Genomic DNA, 15485 nt, shown 5'->3' on the forward strand with positions numbered 1-15485 from the left:
TAGGGCCTACAGCCTCAAGAGGAAGGTGAAGGGCCCTATTCCTTGTGATCCTAGGGAAGCGGCAGTGAGCAGCAAGGTGGAGCAGAGAGCTCAAGGAGCAAGATGCCAGGGAGAGGCCAGGTGCACAAGGCCCAGCATGGCAGAGGGGGCGCCTGGCTGGGTCCTGCCATGGCTGGGCCCAGTGCTCTCACGTGACTGGGCCTTCCACCTCACTAACCTTGGAGCCGTGGGATGGTTTGGTCTTCTTGGGGTCAGAGAAGGCAGAGAGTGGAATTGTGGGTAACATGGGGTAGTCAGGGCTGGGCCTGGACACCGTTTCTGCTCCTTCGGGCATTACCATCACCTAGTGACAAAGAAGAGACAGATGTTATCAATGAGAAGGGGCGGTGGCAGCTGAAGGCCAAGGAGCTTGGTTCCTGGGGAGGAAAGAGGTGGAGCAGGAGCCATTTTCCCAAAAGAATCATGGAGGGGCTGGGTGCCAAGGGGGAGTGAAGCAGGCTCAGTGGTGCAGAGCAAAGAGAAGCCTAGGATCCCAGGATGGCTGGGCCCAGTGGGGGTCATATAGCCCCAGGCACGACAGACAGGAAGGCCAGGCCAAGAAGACTTGCAGAGTGTGCCAAGAGGCACTGAAGGTGGCTGCAGTCACAGCCGAGCCAAGCGCTGAGATTCAGAGCCCACAGGCACAGCCAGGAGAGGCAGAAGCTAGTCGGACACCACGATAAGTAAGGCCCACGGCAATGAGCAGCTTCTGAGGGGTCTGCCGGGATGCGAGGTCAGCAGGTCACATACGTCCTGGGGGATGAGTCTTCCTCCCTCCACCTGCAGCAGCTGAAGCTGACTCAATCAGAGCCTGAGGCTGCAGGGTCTGCAAAGCTGCCTCACACGCAGCTGCCTGCGGGGAGGGAAGTGCCGGTTCCTGCTCTTGCTTAGAAGGCTACAGACAAGGAAGGGCTCAGGTCCTTCCAGGAAAGTTGCTACCTGCCTGGCAGCAACTAGGCTTCAGTACACCTGCTGCAGAGACAGCGTGCTTGGGGCAAGGTCTCCAACACCAACACTATAGGTTAACATAGCGACGGGGCTAGCCACTCAGAGAAAGCCTTCCAGATGGCAGCGAGATGGAACAAAATAAAAGGCACTTTTAGAAGACCTTGACTCGGCGGAAGCCCCACTAACAAGCTTGAGCACCTGGGATTCCTTACAAGCCAATCCTTTCATCTGCAGATGCGATGGGACACTGGGCTTTAAATGGGGAGTACATGGGGCTGGGGTTGTGGCTCAGTGGTAGAGGCACTGGTTTCGATTCTCAGCACCACATATAAAATAAATGAATAAAGGTCTATTAACATCTAAAACACACACACACACACACACACACATATATACATATATACATAAAAAAGAGGGCAGTACAGCCTTGGGCTGTCCCATCTGGGAGCTGTTCATCAGAGCCCCAGCCCACAACACCACCATGGACATGTCTGCTCCCATCTGTGTCCTACCAGTCCAGTTCCCTGAAAGCATGCCATGTGAGATCCTCTGTGCCTCGGCTGGCAGCTCCACGCATACACAGCTTCACAGACAGAAGCCTGGCTCAGTCACAGATAGCTCCTGGAGGCTTTGACTGAAGCACTCCCAGATCTTTTTCTTCTACTCCTGTGGGAGTTCACCTTCCCTCCCTTCAAATTAACTGAACCAAATCCCTCCAAGGAGAGCATTCTCTGCCTTCCATGTGTCTCTTCTCTAACCAAGATCCTCAGAACAAAGGAGAGGGGCGGGTGCTCAGCCAGCTTGCTTCTTCCTCCACAGGGTGCTACTGTGAGGCCCTGGCTCCCTGACAGAAACGCAGGCCCTTGGCCAATGGGCAAAGGACAGAAGACAGCTCTAGGAGCATGGGGATGGCTCTGACTTGCTAGGACAGTGGGAAGCCCTGCTCCCGTTGCTCCCAAGGACAGCCTGAGTTCCAGATCACCAAGCGAGACCCAGTGAAGGGAGAGTACAGACAGCAGCTCAGCTCCTTCCTCCAGTTCTCCCAGCACCACCAGCTGCACAGACAGGGCTGGGGTCACTGCTGTGGGATGACAAACACTGTCCCTGAGGACACTAAGGAGACTGGAAGGTCTAGCACAGGGGCACAGTTACCTGGTCCTGGGAATCACCTGGGAGGGTCACCGTCCCAACCAGGCCGCTCCTAAGGCTAGAAAGCACAGCTCGGCTGTCAGCCCAGGAAGACCAGGAAGTTCCAGACTGGCCAGCCAGCTCCCTTGGGCAGTCCTCTCCAAGAAACAACAGCACCAGGCAGGGACCACTATGCAGACCACAGCCCAAGAGTCTCTCTGGGGTCCAGCAGGTGCCTTGGGCCACTTGCTCCCTCCAGACTGGCCCTTAGCAGACTGAACCAGACCTCCCCTCCCCGCCACTTGCTCACCTGCTCCTCCCCACCCTGTTTTATGTGTTGAGGTGATGCCCTCAGAGCCTCCTCTCTTCAGAGCACAGGAAATGCCTCTTGCAGAGGCCAAGAGGCCTAGGGACGCTGACTACTTCCTAAAGAAATGTGACCATGGGCCTTCAGGGGACGCCCACAAATGCTATGAGGAAAATACATGGCCACAAAAAGAAGGTGGAGAGCAGAGTGGGGAGGTGTCTGGGACCAGACCTCCCCACACCTTGGCCCCCTCTGTGTAAGCCCTCCTGTGTCTTGTGGCCTCCTCAGGCTCTCCCAGCCCTCACCGGACAGAGCAGAACCACAAACAGCGCTGTTACAGGAGCATGGCAGGATTCGGGACTTACTCAACCTTCAACCAGGGATAGACATTACTTTTATTTAAGAAGAAGAAAGCTCCTAAAAGACCCAACTGTACGAACAAGAAGGTAGGAGTTGTGCCCGAGCCCAAACGTCACCTGGAAGTGGGCCTGTCCAGCAGCACACACACACAGCCCGCACTCTTTACAACACACACAAACCACACATACATGACATACACACATCCTGCACAAATACACCGTCAACACAGCACACACCTAGGGATGCACACACCCCAAACACCCCACACAAATACCACACGATCTACCCCCCAGGCACACACACACCACACACCTGGATAGGCACACTCACACACACACACGTACACATGCCTGGCCCGACTGTAGCACGGAAACAGGACAGCACCTCAGCATGCTCGGTAACCTTGGATCACTAAAGGTGGCTTTGAAGTCCCTTGACCAAGCCTCAGGCCTCCATCTGCCTTCACAGATGGTACAGCTGGCAGCCACGTGGCCTGTCCTCCTCCTCATCAGCCATCAGCACCCTGCATGCCCTGCCTGTGTCCAGAGCCTGAAGAGGCACCTGGAGGGCTGTGCTCAGGCCACCACATGGAGATCTAGGACAGAAGTGGCAGGCAGCACATGCTGACAGGGTGCCTCCCGGATGGCTTGGTGCCCAGCACCAGCCCTGCCCCACCAGCTAAGGGTGGCACAGGCCTGGCCACGCGGATAGACAGGCCTTGCACCCGGCTTCACGCCACACGCAGGAAGATGCTAATTATCCACAGTCGCCCAGGAAACACCAGGACGGCAAGTGCCTCAACTCCTCGTTCACAGCTGCCAACACCCAGCGCTGGCTGGGGAGCCCCTGGGGCTAGCCAGCTCTGCTGGGCAACAGCTGCGCAACTGGCACTCATACATCCCAGCCCAGGAGCCAGCAGAACACCCTGGGCAGGCATGGCAGCTACTGGGCCAGGCAGGCAGCCCGCAGCGGGTCACACTCACCCCGCCAGCCATCAGGAGCTTGTACCGGAACTCAGTGGTGGGGTTGTTGAAGGTGAGTTTCTCACAGCGCAGGTGGTTCACAGGCGGGTTACCCTCCAGGTTCAGGAACAGGTCGTAGGTGAAGCACACCTTCCTCGGCTCCTCCTTGAACAAAGGAAACAAGGAAGTCCGTGTCAGGGGCGGGCAGCAGGCTGCGGCTTCAGGACAGGGAAAGCTGCCAGCTGCTGGCCCTGCTGCTCCTTCACCAGCCCTGTTTGTTTTGCCCCCAGATCCTCCTCTGCTGCTTCTCCTCTATTCCATCATTCAACTAAGCTAACTTACTACTTGCAGTGGACACAGCAAAGGAGGCCTCCCCAGGAAAAGACAGTCATCAGTTACATGTTCCCTGGAGCTTACAAGAAGTGCCTGTTGCTGGCATGCGGCCTTGTGTGAGCAGTCCCCTTCAGCCCTCGCTGCGTGGCTGACAAAAGGGAAAGTGAGACTCAAAAACACACAGTGGCAAGACTGAGGCCTGACCTGGCCAGAAGGAGCCCAAGACCCAACTCACAGGACAGGCTGCGGCCCAGAGCGACTGGCTGGCAAAGGTTAGAGAAGAGAAGTGAGACAACGCTCTGGTTTCCATGGCTCATGCACATCACCCTGCACTGGCGTCACCCCAGGCTTGGAGCAGCACCCAACGTGAAGCAGGCACTCGAGGGACTTGTGGGACGAGTGAGTGGAGCCTTCACAAGGGTAGCCACAAAGAAGCGACAGACTAAGGGCTCTGATGCCAACAAAGATCAGGGGTTTCCTAGGAAGCGAGCTCTCTCAGCAGCCCTGGTGAGGCCGGGGGTCACAGGGTCACTTTTCCACAAACCTGACAGAGCAAGTCATTTTCCTATTCTTTTTCTCAAGTCCCATCCCACCCCAATTGACATAATCTTCAGGTCCCACAAAACCTAGATCTGCTCCCGCTGCAAAGACAGCTCACTGGTTAGAAAAATGGGTAACTAGGGGAGTGTGGGGAAATCAAGGCATGAGAAGTCGCAAGGCCAGGAGGGGAATTCCTTTAACAGTCCCCTTAGCATCCATGGAGGATCGGCTCCAGCACCACAACAGAAACCAGAGTTGATGGAGGTTCAAGTCCCTCAGTCCGGTGACTGCACAGAACCTACACACACCCTCCCCTGTGCTTCCATCATCTCTAGGTGACTTCTGAAACCCAATGCCATGGAGAGTTATGTTAACAGCTGCTGCACTCTATTGTTTAGGAATGCTGACCGGGAAAACAGTCTGTACAAGTTTGCTACAGACCCACGTCTTCTTTTCTTCTGAGTATTTTTGATCCCAGGTCTGTAGATGCAGAATCTGCAGGTGCAGAACCCAAGGATTCAGAACCTGCAGATATGAAGGGCTGAGCATAAATGATGGCTATGCCTGCATTTATGAATAAGGGTGCCAAGGGACACTTCAACAGGGACAGAACAGTCTCTTCAACAAATAGTGCTCAGATTATCACTGGGTATTCACAAGCAAAAGAATAAAACTGGATCCTTACTTCAGAACATATATTAAAAAAAAAAAACTAAAAAATGAACCAGACACATAAATCGAAGAGCTCTCTCAGAAGAAAACCAGGGTACAAATCATAACCTTGCATTGGGCAATTTTTCTCACGTAAGATACACCAAAAACACAGGCAACAATAAAAAACCAAAATTAGACTTCATCAAAATTAAAAATTTTGTGTTATACACTATTCAAGAGGATGAAAAGATAAGACACAGCCGGGCATGGTGGCACACCTGTAATCCCAGCAACTCGGGAGGCTGAGGCAAGGGGGATCACAAGTTTGAGACAAGACTCAGCAACTTAGTGAGAGCCTAAGTAACTTAGCAAGGCCCTGTCCCAAAATAAAAAAATAAAAAGGGCTGGGGATGTGGCTCAATGGTAAAGCACCTCTGGGTTCAATCCCCAGCACACATATACAAAAAGACAACCAACAGAGTGCAAGAACATATTTGTAAATCATTAATCTGATAAGGGCTTACTGTTCAGAATATGTTAAAAAAATAAAATAAAATAAAAATCTTACAACTCAACAATAAAAAGACAACACAATTTAAAAACGGACAAAGAGTGTGAACAGATATTTCTCCAAAGATACACGAATGGCCCATGAGTCCATGAAAAGAAGAGCATCATGAATCATTAGTAAAATGTATATCAAAACTCAATGAAATAGTACTTCACACCCATCAGGATAGCTAAAACACACGTGCACACAAGGAAAATGAGTGCATTGCTGGTGGGAATGTGAAACGCAGCTGTCACTTAGGATAAACTGGCAGGTCCTCATCTGCTATGTGTGCAGTAACCAATGACCCAGACCATCTAGGTATCCAACCAAGAGAAATGAAGACATTATAGTCACACAAAAACATGCACACCTATGTCCAGAGCAGCAAAAGAGAAACGACCCAATGGCCATCAAAAGATGAAAGGATGAACCGTGGCTCCTTCACCCCAGGGGATATTACCAGCCTTAAAAAGGAACCAGGCACTGACATGTGCTACATGCATGACCTTGAAAATACTGTGGCTAGGAAAGAAATCAACATAGGAGGACACAGACTGACTTCACTCACATGGAGCAGCCAGAGTAAGCAAGCCCAGCAAGACAGAGGGGTTCGTGGTTGCCTGAGGCTTGGGGAGCAGGCACATAGGCAATGAATGCTGATGGGGACCAGGTTTCCTCTTGGGGTGACAGGAATATTCTGGAATTTTAAAAACTGTGATGATTACGCATTGTGAATATATTAAAACTCAAAGTGTGCGTACTTTAAAGGGATAATATTGATGGGGCATGAGCTACATCCCAGGCTATTAAAATACTGTACAACAGAGAGAAAAAACTCTGGGTACCAGGGGGTGGGGGGTGCGGGGTGGGACACTGCACTCAGGAAGTCCAAGGAGACTTTCCTGCTGCTCAGCCCAGCAGCTTCTGGGTCTGCTTTCCATTCAGCCTCTTCCTCTGGCAGCCCAAGCTCACAGGCTCATCCATTTTCTTGTGTGGGTGAAAGAGAAGGGGACAGAGTCAGGGGCTTGGGCTGCCACTTGGCTAAGTCTCCTAGGTCACTCTGTGTGGATAGGTCATGGTTTATGCACACACAAGTGCTGTTAGCCCTGGGACCAGTCATGCCTCAGAGTTAGGACTAGCCGGCAAGGTACCCATTTCAACAAAGAGAGGAACTGCAGATGACACCACCCTGATGGAAGGAGGAAGGAGCCTCCAGGAACAGTGGGTACAGTGAAGGGCAGACAGACAAGTGGATGGGCCTTCTCAAGATGACGCTGACCAGTGAGGCTGACTCTAGCCTGGTCTCGGAGGAGAGCCCCTGTTTTCAGAAAAGAGGGTTTCAACCCAGCCCAGTCCACACCAGACTTGGAAATGTCCTTTCCCTATCGCAGGTGGGCATGTGTCCTAATTTTGGGGTAGTGACAGAAAGTAAGTTGGCCTAGGGAGGGCTTTCCGTCCAAATCCAAAACAAAATTACAAGGTCTCTCACCATCTCTCTTCCTGGCAGAATGCGAAGAACAAGCAGTGGCCATCTCCACAGGATGACGCGGGAGAACCTCAGGCAGGTGAGTGCTGCCCACCCCACCTCCGACCCCACAAGAAACCAGGCCCTGGCTAAGCCCATCATGCACTTGCCAGGGGGAGACACTAGAACGTCACCAAGTCCTTCCTTCCTCTACAAAGTCAGGCAATGCTTCCTGACCAGATAGGAACCTCTCCTACACTCCCTTCCAGGTGTCTATCCATTTTACAAAGGGCCTGAGGGCTAGGAGGACTCCTCAGAGGCTTGGACAGGCTTGGAGGAGGCACGATCCCCATGGGCAAGACAAAAGGCGAGAAGCTCCAGGCCAGACCAGCAAGGAGCATGCAGGGTCTATGGAGGAAACAGCATCACAGGTCAGAGTCTCCTCACCAGGAACCCACATGGTTAAGGCTGAAAGGGGAGGATGGAGAGGGGTAGCAGCAGGGTCCCCTGGAGGGAAGGACCTCTGCTCTCTGTGGAGAGGGAGCCTGTCCCCAGAAGGGTGAGGGCATGAGCTCAGGCAAGACAGTCAGCATCACGTCTCAGAAGTCAGACCCTCTGTCCTATGTGCCAAGCACAGGTCACCGGACATCAGGGCCAGGCCCAGGGCTGGCATGACTCTGACAGGCCAGAGTGTAGGTGGCAGCCAGCACCCATCCCACCTTTCTCAGAAATGACAGCACCAGGTAGACACAGAGAAGGACAGGTGAAGAAGGCAAGGGAGGCAAGCCACACAGGTGTGTTCCGGAGAAGGCACGGGGAGGGCAGGGGCGTTGCTGTTGGGCCTGTGAGTGAGCAACCAGGGTTCCAATGTCCGCCTGGCCAGCTTCACAGACAGCACCAGACGGGATCTGCCCGTGAAGAGACTGTTTCCAGACTGGGGACCCACCAGCAGGTAGCACAGCTGAATACCCCCAGGGGGAGGAGCCAGTAAAGCCCAACAGCTCCAAACTCTTCAGAACAAGGGACCCAGCTTCTTCAGCAAAGTAACTAGCTGCAAAGGCAAAGAATGGAGGAAAGCGGGGGTAGGGGGAAATGTACAGATTAAAAGGGATCTAAGATCACAAGGTGGGGAACTACCAAGATCCTAATCCCAAAGGGAAAGAAGCAAACATTTTAAACACTGACTTATTAATGGATCAAGGATTGTTAATGATAAACTAAACTAATCAATAACAACAACAGATCACCTTTGTAACCCACTGGACCGTGACACCACCAATAGCAGGCTGGATATCTGCCTTGTCCCTGCAACCTAGACCTGAGCTAGCTCTCCTAGCTGGTGACCACTCAACACACATTCATGCAAACGTGGCGTGGGCTACAGCAGCGTCCTCAGCAGCGATGGAGCCTGAGGAGGCATGGTATCTCACCTGAGACACAGCAGGAGGGTTCAGGGTCCTGGCGGTGTTGCGCTGCTAGGACACTGTCCACCTCGGTCAGGTAACGAGGGTGGAGTCTGCACTGAGGCCAGGAGCTTTTCTGAGCACGTAACGTATGTAAGCTCTTCCACACACAGGCGTCCTACTGTTCCCATTCCGCAGATGAGTAAGTGAAGAGTGGTAGAGCAGGAGGCCTGGAGCCCGTGGAGATTGTAGTTTGTGCCCATTCAAGCAAATGCAGAAGGCAGGGGTGGCAAGGAGCAGCCAGGTAATGCTCTAATGGACACCTGAAGAACACAGCGCTGGACCAAGCAGGGAGGGCCATGGTCTGGACCTGGAGCACCAAGCACAGCCTGCCTCGGTCCTGGGACAGACTGCTGCCATAAGTCACTGCACACTAACAGTGGCCAGTGGGATTCCCTCTGGACTAACCTCAGGCCTTAGGCTCAGCATCTCTTGGGGGATTACACAGCTGTCCCTGAAATCGTGGCCTCCTGAGCGAGGGCAAGATGTGCCAGCACTCTAGGATGGAGGCCAGGCAGCTCGCCAAGTAAGGACAGGCTGAGATCAAGGTAGTCAGTCGGTGACCCCAGAAGTTCCCCTTTGTCATTCTGGCTGGACCCCAATCCAGCCCCCCTCTAAACAATGGCAGCCACCCCATCCCCAGGCCATAGGTTGTGAGCCAGCGTCTCTCCAACCTCAGCAAACTAAGATGCAGCTGAACTGGCCAAACCAGTGCTGGTGCCAAAACCCACAGTGCACACCCTGTCCACAGCATTTGGGGCTCAGCTGGGGAATTGATGCCATGAGCCTACAAGCCTCTTTGCTGAGAAGGTCATGGAAGCCCAGGTGCCAGCATGACCCTGGCGAGGCTCCTGGCCAGTGGCTAGCTAGCTAACCACACTGAGTCCTCAATGCTGCCTCCTCCCTGTGGAGGACTCCACACTGGTTCTTCTTCTCAGCCAGCCCTGGGGGCACCCAGACTCACTTTGCACACAGGGTGTGAGAGCAGAGAAGTTGGCCTCCTGGGAGGTCTCCCAGCTCCTGAGGCTGGGATGGCTCCTGGCTACCTCTGCCCTGCCCATGCAAGCCCTTGGGCCATTTGAACTTCCTCATGAGTTCCCCAGACACTCATGAGGCCTACAAAGACAGCTAAACCTGAATGCAACCATAGACCAGACCTAACTGCCACTGGAAGGAAATGCCCAGAAATGCCACCATGGGTGGCTCACATGCCTCACAACATCCCTACAAGATGAATAATCCAGCTTTTCGAGAACTCTGCATGAGGAAAGAACACATGCACACCAGGGAAGCTGGGAAGGCTCCCAAGGCAGCAACTGGGATCGACGAAAGGGGCTTACTCAAAAACAAAAAAAAAATAATAATATGGGCTGTGGGTGTGGCTTGGTGGTAGAGCAAGTGCTTGGCATGAGGGCCCTGGGTTCCATCTCTAGCACCAAAAACTACAAAAGTAAATGAACACATAGAGCAGATGACAAGGGAGACTGACATTACTGGCTAGGTGATGGGAAGGAACTGCTGACTTGCTAATTTCTAGGTATGATGATATCATTTTTTTAAAAGACTCTTTATCTGTTACAGACACTGAATTATGTACAGATTACAAGATATGATGTCTAGGATCTGCGCCCCAATGATCCTGGGGGTAGCGGTGAGAAAACCTCACACACGGCTCAGTAATTGTTGAAGCTGGATGCAGACAGAGCTGCTTGATTGCTTTGCCATTTTTTTCTAACTCTGTATATTTAAAATTTCCTATTTAAAATAATATTAAGTATATACGCTTGGCTCTGCCTCCAGCCTTCCTCGTGGCACAGCTCTTCACCGTCTGTGTCCCATTGGCCTGACTCCAGCCTGCTGCTGGGCGGTAGGCAGGGCCCAAGGCAAGCCCCTCATCCACGGTCCTCCAAGGTCACCAGGCAAATGCCTCCCTTTCTGCTGTACCACAGGATTTACACAGCGCCTGGTTTTGGCCACCAAAAAACCGAGACTGATTTGCTGTTCTAACCATATATCAGGAGGGGAAACTGAGGGGTTAGTGCCATCTGAGCATGAGTTGAAGCCACACGGAACCAATAAAGGCAAACACGCTAATCCACACATCAAAAGCCCCCCACATCCACAAGGCCTTGCCATTCCTTTGAACCAAGTTCTCCCATGCTAGGTTCTTGGGTTCCCTGGCCAGGTCCACAGCAAATGAAGGGGGCCGCTCTTGCTGCAGCAAGAAGGAAGTGGAGGTGGTTCAGTAAGAAAGTAAGGGAAAGAACAGAAAAAAGAGGTCCAAGAAATAAATGCCACCAAACCTGAAATCCCAGGAAGCAGTATGACCCAAACAGTACGTAAGCATGTAATAGAAGGACGGGGAGAGGCAGTGAGTGAGGCACTCCCACAACAGTGAGACATCTCACAGACACCAGAAAGAAAAGGCAGGAGCTCCATGTGCAGGCTCAGGAAGGTCCAGAGATGGTAAGTCTAAAAATACAACACACAGGGGCTGGGGAATGCAGCTCATTTGGCACAGTGCTTGCCTCACAAACACAAGGCCCTGGGTTCAATCCCCAGCACCATTAAAGAAAAAAAGAAAGCAACACACACACACACAACTAACTGCACATTGTGACTACTTCAAGGCCATCAAGTGGGCTGGGGAAAAGACTGCCATTCCTTACAGCCTCCACAGATCACCTCTGTAACCAACTGAACTGTGAACTCCACCATGGAGGGCTCTGCTCTGCCACCCCTGGAAAGAATTGATGTTACAGCAAGAGACAAAGAAGGCAGATTTGAGCCACACTGGCCTCTCCCCAGGTTGTGTGACTCTGAGCAGCTTATTCCTCCTGCTTGTGCCTCAGCATCCCCACCTGCAAAGTGGAAATAAGGGAACCCACTCCACATACAGGTGCTTAAAATGCTGCTTATCAGCACATACTCCATGGTAAGAGCACCCCACAGGGTGCCAGGAGAGAATGAGCTGTGAAAGAGGGAGCAGAGAGCCCACTGCTTTTAAAGAAATGCTTAACAAGTGAATGCAAGACATGCAGAAGGGTCTAGAACCTGGATAGTCAACCACTGACCTCCTGAGAAAGCAAGCAAACTAAGCAGAGCTGGCAGGGAGTTCGCGGTGTCTGCGGTACCCTGAATGTGCTCCCAGGCCCAGAAGCAATCAGAAGCAACAAGAAGGCAGAAGGGCAATCCCACCATGGCAGAGAGCATTCTGGGAATAGCCAAGCATGCTTAGGCTCCGAGTGAGCTCCCACGACCTGGAGCCCCTGCTCACTCATTTCTCCCAGGTTAACACCAAGGGGGAAGGAAGCAGCCTGAGATGCGCACGCATGTGTACAAGGGCAATGTGAGAAAGAAACCTGGGCCGGTGCCTGAGAGGGGGAAGGGGAGCCCAAGAGGAACCCCAGGAAGAGAGCAGCAGCAATGCAGCCAGGCTGACAGCACTGAACCTCAGTGTCCCTCTCTACAAGAAGATACCTCACCTGTACCACTGGGTGGCCATAAGACAAGGAGATAGGGGCCACAGCCTCTCTGTCCACAGCTCCATGGGTGCCCCGCACATGCAGGCATGTGCCCTACCCCACCCCAAGTGGCTGTCAGGCAGAGTCCAGCGAAAGGCCTGGTCCATTAAGGGCTATTGCCTGGCCTGCCTGCTCGCAGCCCCTAATCCCACTGTGGGCAGCTGCAGCTCAAGGGCCTTCAACTTGCACTTCCATTTTCTGCATGAAGCTGGTGATGGTTGCCCTCAGGCACATGGCCAGGGGAGCTTCCCTGTGGTACCCTAGCTTCCTCCAGGGACCCAGGAGGACACACTGGTGGAGGCAAGTCACGTGCCTCGGCAAGGACCACCACATAGGGCATACTGCTGGCCCCCTGTGCCTCCTCTCGTGTACTCCAAGGGCACCTTGGCCCTTTCAAGGGGCTTCTCTCCCTAGCTCCAGACCCCCACCCACCTGGAAGTATAGTAGCATCCTGGGTCCCACCTCAGGGAACAGAATGACACTACATGGAAAGACAAATCAAGTAAGTCGGCCTGCACTCATGTGGCCTGTCACAACTCGGCAGCCCCCTGACCTTTCCCTGTGTGTGCCACACAATGCCCCTTCTGTTTTGGCTCCTTCAGCAGCCCACTGGTAAGGCCTTCCCGCTCAGTAGCATCAACCAGTCAACTGTCCCTGGGAGAGAGCTGTGTAGGCTCAAGAAGGAGCTGCCCACCTCCTGAACTGTGCAGAGTCTCCAGGAGCCTGGGAGCCTGGGAAGGGAATACAGGGGCAGGGGGCTTCCATGCCTGCCAGTTCAGGGTGATGGTGAAGGGTATGCTGAACAAGGAGAACCTGGATCCCCACTTATGTCACTATGGACACGCTCTCTCCAAGGTTCAATCTAAATTAAGGGCAAGAGCGGAAGTCTGATCAGCCCTGGCCTGAGAAGGTTTTGCAGCCGTGAGCCTTTTCTATTCCAAAGAGGGTGGAGAGGGGTGCAGAGCATCTGGTGGCCCTGGCACATCACCAGCCACACCATATTGCCAAGGCAGCTGCCCATGGCTCTCCAATGCAAGTCAGCCAGGACATGTGGAGAAGAGGCCTCCAAGGGTGTCAGGGCTCTGAAGCAGCGCCATTCAACTCACTCTGCATGACACCATGCTCGCCTCCTCCTCAATATGCCAAATGCCCTTCCTATGCTTCAGAGGACTGAGTTTGAGGAAGGTCGCAGATACTTCATGACAGTGGCTCACTGTCCACTAATGGCTGGCTTTGTGAGAGGAGAATAACTAATATTAGCTGTGATGACCCATGAACTTCTTTTACATTTCAAAGTTTTCGACATTGAACTATCCCTTAAAGTCACTGTGTACATGTACCAAATGTGCCAGTGAATCCAAGGGATAGCTGGCAGTGAAAGGCTGTGCCCACAGAGGCCCCTGACAGGTGCTGTGAGGGCGGCAGCACCCAGGCCAGAGCTCACTCGAGGAACAGCCATGTGGGCACTTGGGAGGGGGCTGTGCCCCACACCAGCCGAGAAAGGACAGCAGTGTCTCTAAACTGGAACTGCCTCTCCCACCTGCAACTGACTGTCCCACCTCTCAGCTTTGTCAAGGGTTCCAAGCTGGAACAAGGAGGCAACCAGCTCTCATTTGAAAAAGAAAGCAGCAGATTTAAGAGGATTCCCAAAGGAGATTCAGTCACATCAAAAGTCCAACTGCTGGTCTTAGCTAATGACTCAAAATGAAACACAAAACCCAGCTATGCTGAAAGTGCTCCCACTGTGCCACAAAGCAGGTAAACGGTGGGGTCATGGAGTGACACAGCCAGAGGCCTCAGGAGCTGCCCCAATCAGAGGGAGAAAGGAGGGAAAGGGCAATGGGTAGGCCTGAGACTCGGGGCATGTGGCAGCAACTGGCTCCTGCCCACGCTCTTTCTCCCAGGACCAAGCCACATATGCCTGGGGACCTCCAGGTCAGCCCTAGAGCTCCCGCCCTGTGGATACTTCAGCACCCACCTTCTCCTGGCCCTGACCTGCTCTCTAACCAAACCCAGGACACAGACAAGTACTTCCTGTTTGGCAGTCACTGACTTCCTTTTGGGGAAGACTGAGCCAGGTCTGCTGTATAACATGACTGACACTACAGACGGAGGGCTGACGGGAACCTCACAGGATTCTGAAGCCACTAGATCTTATGCAAAGAGGCAAATGAGCCCGGAGGGTTCAGAAGAATCAACCAGTTATTGAGGGTCCAGAAGCAAGCATCATCACTTCACCCTAGCACAACATACTCCAGGGGGTCCCCAGTGTGTCCCCTGCTCAGTTCTCCACGTGCCCACCTCCCTTCCGCACCAACATCTGCATGCCCATCACCCTGGCTCTGCCCTTCATACAGCTGCCCCTTTGCCCAAAAGGGTCCCTGTCCTCACTGACTCTGTCACCTGCAGGCCTCTGCATCAACCTCACCTCCTACAGGAAATTCTCCCCTTTCTAGCCAGGTCCCCCAGTGCTCGGAGCACCCTACGCTTTGGCCTCACGGAGCTGAGAATGCTTTCTGATGCAGTCGCTTCCATGACTGCCTGGCTCTCCCTCGCCTTTTCAGCTGTGAACTCAAGAAATGGGGCCACATCCCCTTTGGCCATCAGGCCCTAGACTTAGTAAACATCTGTTGTGTAAATAAATCATCAAAACTCCAGCAAACGAAGGAGAATCTTAAGTAATTCCTCCTTCTCCTCACTGTACATTGAGAATTGCAAAGAGTACATGATCACCGCGGCCCTCGGAGCTCCACCTTCTAGATGGTTCCCTCTGCCTCCAGACACAGCATCTCTACATGGACTGCCAAGACTGACGAGAAGAAACCAGGGTCCTTGGGTCTGGCCCAGGGTTTTTAGATACAATATCAAAACACAACCCAGGAAAGAAAAAATAACAGTAAGTTGATTATCAAAACATAAAACCTGCTCAGCAAGAGATACTAAAAGAGAATGAAAAGATGAGTCACGGACTTGGAAAAAATATTTGCAAATTATACCCTATCAAGAACCTATACCCAGGCTAGGTAGATAGCTCAGCTGGTAGAGTGCTTGCCTCACAAGCACAAGGCCCTGAGTTCGATCCCCAGTACTGCAAAAAAAAAAAAAAAAAAAAAAGAACCTGTACCCAGGATATATAAAGAACTCTTAGAACTCAACAATAAGAAAACTAACTGAATTTTAAGAGAGAAGAAAACAGGTAAAATTCTGAA

The 15485-nt window shown here is 52.7% G+C and overlaps 1 protein-coding gene across 3 annotated transcripts in view; it reads right to left on the reverse strand.

The window, feature by feature from the left end:
* Positions 1 to 15485, reverse strand: part of Mllt1 (MLLT1 super elongation complex subunit) — a 58417-nt gene that overhangs the window by 15281 nt on the left and 27651 nt on the right. For 2 of the 3 annotated variants that reach the window (XM_047531198.1, XM_047531199.1), the window contains exons 4-5: positions 3766 to 3909; positions 218 to 343 (exon numbers count right to left, since the gene is read on the reverse strand). In XM_047531198.1, coding sequence (XP_047387154.1) covers positions 218 to 343; positions 3766 to 3909 — 270 coding nt within the window. The remainder of the gene's footprint in view (positions 1 to 217; positions 344 to 3765; positions 3910 to 15485) is intronic. The other variant, XM_047531200.1, reaches the window with a different exon arrangement.

Source organism: Sciurus carolinensis, chromosome 17 (assembly GCF_902686445.1).
Source record: "Sciurus carolinensis chromosome 17, mSciCar1.2, whole genome shotgun sequence".
Taxonomy (NCBI): Eukaryota; Metazoa; Chordata; class Mammalia; order Rodentia; family Sciuridae; genus Sciurus; species Sciurus carolinensis.